General features: G+C 44.4%; 1 protein-coding gene across 1 annotated transcript in view; it reads right to left on the bottom strand.

Moving 5' to 3' along the window:
* Positions 1 to 4,596, bottom strand: part of LOC111955522 (four and a half LIM domains protein 3) — an 8,333-nt gene extending 3,737 nt beyond the window's left edge. The window contains exon 1 of the mRNA XM_023975735.2: positions 4,513 to 4,596. Within this exon, the coding sequence (XP_023831503.2) occupies positions 4,513 to 4,519 (7 nt within the window). The 5' untranslated portion in view covers positions 4,520 to 4,596. The remainder of the gene's footprint in view (positions 1 to 4,512) is intronic.
* Between the last annotated feature and the right edge of the window lie 401 nt (positions 4,597 to 4,997).

Here is a 4,997-nt window from a genome sequence, read left to right as displayed (position 1 = left end):
ATCCATCTCCACCAATCCATTCCATCCATCCATCCCATTCTCATCCCTAACCTTGCTGTTCACCACCATCCATGCCATCATACCATCCATCCATCCATCCCTAACTGCTGTAACACCATCCATCCATCCATCCACATCCATGACCATCACACCTTGCTGTAACAACCATCCATCCATCCATCCATCCCTAACTTTGCTGTAACACCAATCCATCATCCATCCATCCATCCCTAACTTGCTGTAAACAACCATCGCATCCATCCATCCCTAACTTGCTGTAAAAACACCATCCATCCATACCATCCTGACTTGCTGTAACAACCATCCAGTCTGACTTGCTGTAACACCAATCCAGTCTGACTGCTGTAACACCATCCAGTCTGACTTGCTGTAACACCATCCATCCCTGACTTGTGTAACACCATCCAGTCTGACTTGCTGTAACACCATCTCAGTCTGACTGCTGTAACACCATCCAGTCTGACTTGCTGACACCATCCAGTCCTGACTTGCTGTAACACCATCCAGTCCTGACTTGCTGTAACACCATCCAGTATGACTTGCTGTAACACCATCAGTCCTGATTTGCTGTACACCATCCAGTCTGACTTGCTGTAACACCATCACAAACATCCAGTAATAATTATTCATACTATAATTCAACCTTCTGACGCTTTAAGCGTCTCTTCCCAAATAACCAAATAAACCTTCTTTCCCAAGTTAGGTACATTTAAAAAAGGGTAGCCAAACATAAACAGCGAGCCATGCCTTATGAAATGAACATCAGATCTCTTTAATCCACTTGCCTTTGTTTTACGAGCTTTGGGAAACTGAAATGCGCCCTGGGGAAGGTCGGGCCAGTGCAATCGCAAATGGCCTGCATTTTAAGAGGGGCGCAGGGGGCAGTGTAGTGTTTAACTGCCGTGACCACAGAAAACAAGCCAAAACGACATACTCAGTGCCCATGTTGCAGCAGAAACGTGAGAGAAATAAGCCCCAACCTGCCCTGTCCAGATTGAATCCTGTTGTCATTTCCAGCCCCTGCTGCGTGTGTAGACGCCTGCCCATTGCCGTCACAAGGCGTTGGGCCAGAAGTCTAACTTAGAGGTACTTTCAGTCAAGTGAGCAGACACACACTGCACATCTAAGTGTTTGTCCCACACGCCAGATCAACCACAAAAATACCATTTACTGCGCCCAAATGGCAAACCCTATTCCCTATGTAGGGCACCACTTTCTGACCAAGGCCCCATTACGGCTAATGTCATTCCGCCGACGCTGTGGACAAAAACTCCTATGTCTAATACTGCGTGACGTTTTGACTGAGACAGAGCTGCTACTCATAGTCAATGACAGGGTTAAACGCCTGTCAGTGATAGGTTGAGAACAGAAGTTTTGAGTACTGAGGCCAAGCAGGCCATTTTTGATGATAGGTTAACCCAGGGGCAGCGCAGTACAGCTCGGCTCAGCTCAGTAGGTGCGAAAGGTGGTTTTGTCAACACTGTAATCCCCGCAAGTTTTGGGGATTTCGATGTTTCCTGCTAGACTCAAGGGAAGCAGTAGCAGGTGTGGGTACCTGGCATACGGTCTTGTCGCAGGCCAACCACTTGGACAGAACCACTTGGCGGTAGCAGTCGTTGCACCAGCACAGCGCCTCTCTCCTGTGGGTGAAGGGCTCGTCCGCCCGCGAGCGGTACAGCGAAAGACAACTGAAACAGTGCCGTGGTAGTGGCTGTCCCGTAAGAACAGCTCCTGGAGAGGGAGAAAAGGTAATACTGGTAATTACCTGAGGTAAACTCAGCAGTATACATTTTCCGGCAGTTAAATGCGAACACCACAAAAACACATTATTTATAAAAAAGCAAAATTCATTCGTTTTTTTTTAACAACGTAAAACACCTACTATAATTTGTTACAAGCCAATGATAGCTGTACTTTTATTTATGGTTGAATGCCTGCTTGTTGGCCATAGAACAATCAGCATTTCTCAAATGAGTTCAAAGCATTGTGAATGAATCCAACTGGTATTGGTGACTTTAACAACTGGTAATTAACACCTTCTACTGGTCATGAAACACGAGCATTATAATCCGTAAATTGGATTGAAAGACCATGTGCACATCAGTTGTGGCTGGTGGGCAGAGATATCAGAGGCGGGCCTCATTCTAATAGCTGAATGGAAATGAAAATTGACAGGTATCAAACACCATTGTAACCATTTGATGTGGTCCATAACCTTTCCATTCCTCCATTCCATTAAAAATGAGGCCCGTCTTCTTATCTCTGCACACCAGCCTCCTCTGATTCACTAATTCATAATTTAAATGTTAATTCTGACAAGGAGCTAGATTAGATCAATTAACAAGGAGCTGAATTAAAAAGGAGCTAGATTAGATCTGCTAACAAGGAGCTCAGATCAGATCTGTTAACCAAGGAGCTAGATTAGATCTGTTAACCAGGAGCTAGATCAGATCTGGTTAACCGGACTATGATTAGATTGTTTAACAAGGAGCTAGATCAGATCGTTAGCAAGGCAGCTAGACTAACAAGGAGCATAGATCAATCTGTTAACAAGGAGCAGAATTAACAAGGAGCTAGATCAGATCTGTTAACAAGGAGCCTAGATCCAGAATCTGTTAACAAGGAGCTAGATCAAGATTGTTATCAAGGAGCTAGAGTCAGATCTGTAACAAGGAGCTAGACTTAGATCTTGCTACCAAGGAGCTAAGATTAGATCTGTTTAACAAGGACTAGATTCGATCTGCTAAAACAAGGGAGCTAATTAGATCTGTTAACAAGGAGCTAGATCAGATCTTTAACAAAGGAGCTAGATAGAGCTAGATCAGATCTGTTAAACAAGAGCCTAGATCAGATCTATTAACAAGGAGCCTAGATCAGATCTGTTAAACAAGGAGCTATGATCAGATCTGTTAGCCAAGGAGCTAACGACTAACAAGGAGCTAGATCATGATCTGTTAACAAGGAGCTAGATTAACAAGGAGCTAGATCCAGATCTGTTAACAACGGAGCTAGATTAGATCTGTTAACAAGGAGCTAGATCAAGATCTTGTTAACAAGGGAGCTAGATCAGATTTTAACAAGGAGCTAGATTTAGATCTAGATCAGACCTGTTAACAAGGATCTAGATTAGATCTGCTAACAAAGGAGCTGATTAGATCTGTTAACAAGGAGCTAGATCAGATCTGTTAACAAGGAGCTTAGATTAGATCTAGATCAGATCTGTTAGCCCCCCAACAAGATGAGGCTAGATCAGAATCTTTAACAAGAGCTGGATGCAGATCTGCTAACAACAGGAGCTAGATTAGAATCTGTTAAACCAGGAGCTAGAATCAGATCGTTAACAAGGAGTAGATCAGATCTGTTTAACAAGGAGCTAGATTAAGAAGGAGCTAGATCAGATTGTTAACAAAGGAGCTAAGATAAGAGGAGCTAGATTAGATCTGCTAACAAGGAGTTAGCATCTGTAACACCATCCAGTCTGACTTGCTGTAACACCATCCAGTCTGACTTGCTGTAACACCATCCAGTCTGACTTGCTGTAACACCATCCAGTCTGATTTGCTGTAACACCATCCAGTCTGACTTGCTGTAACACCATCCAAACATCCAGTAATATTATTCATACTATATTCAACCTTCTGACTTTAAGCGTCTCCCACAAATAAACACTTCCTCCAAGTAGGTAATAAAAGTAGCCAAAATAAACAGCGAGCCATGCCTATGAAAATGAACATCAGATCTCTTAATCATTGCCTTTGTTTTACGAGCTTTGGGAACTGAAATGCGCCCGTGGGGGAGGTCGGCCAGTGCAATCGCAATTGGCTGCATTTTTAAGAGGGGCGAGGGGGCAGTGTAGTGTTTAACTGCGTTAGACCACAGAAACAAGCCAAAACGACTACTCAGTGCTCAGTTGCACAGAAACTGTGGAGAAATAAGCCCCAACCTGCCCTGTCCAGATTGAATCCTGTGTCATTTCCAGCCCCTGCTGGTGGTGTAACGCTGCCATGCCGTCACAAAGGCCGTTGGGCCAGAAGTCAACTTAGAGGTACTTTCAGTCAAGTGAGCAGACAATCACACTCACATCTAAGCTGTGTCACACCCAGCTCAACCACAAAAATACATTTACTGCGTCCCAAATGGCACCCTATTCCCTATGTAGGGCACCACTTCTGACCAGGCCCATACGGCTATGCCTTCCGCGACTGCTTGTGAAAACTCCTATGTCTATACTTGCGTGACGTTGACTGAGACAGAGCTGCTTACTCAATAGTCATGACAGTGGTTAAACGCCTGTCAGTGATAGGTGTGAGAACAGAAGTTGAGTAACTGAGGCCAAAGCAGGCCATTTTTGATGGATAGGTAACCAGGGCAGCGCAGTACAGCTCGGCTCAGCTCAGTAGGGCGAAAGGGTGTTTGTCATGTATCCCCGCAAGTTTTTGGGGAGTTTCGATGTTTCTGCTACTCAAGGGAAGCAGTAGCAGGTGTGGGTACCTGGCATGACGGTCTTGTCGCAGGCCACACACTTGGACGAGAACTCATTGCGGTAGCAGTCGTTGCACAGCAGCGCCTCCTCCTGGCTGGTGAAGGGCTCGTCCGCCAGCGAGCGGTCACAGCGAAAACAACTGAAACAGTGCTCGTGGTAGTGGCTGTCCTCGTAGAACAGCTCCTGGAGAGGGAGAAAGGTAATTACTGGTAATTACTGATGGGAAACTCAGCAGTAACATTTTCGGCAGTTAAATGCAACAACAAAACACATTATTTATAAAAAAGCAAACATTCATTCGTTTTTTTTTTTAACACTGTAAACAAATACTATAATTTGTTTACAAGCATGATAGCTGTACTTTTAGTTTATGGTTGATGCAGCTTGTTGGCCATTAGCCAATCAGCATTTCTCAATGAGTTCAAAGCATGTGAATGCATCCAACTGGTATTTGTGACTTTACAACTGGTAATTAACACCTTCCTACTTGGTC

The sequence above is a fragment of the Salvelinus sp. IW2-2015 genome, linkage group LG31 (assembly GCF_002910315.2).
Source record: "Salvelinus sp. IW2-2015 linkage group LG31, ASM291031v2, whole genome shotgun sequence".
NCBI classification, from domain to species: domain Eukaryota; kingdom Metazoa; phylum Chordata; class Actinopteri; order Salmoniformes; family Salmonidae; genus Salvelinus; species Salvelinus sp. IW2-2015.
Note: the sequence above shows the minus strand (reverse complement) of the source record. Positions and strands in the feature narration are given on the sequence as shown.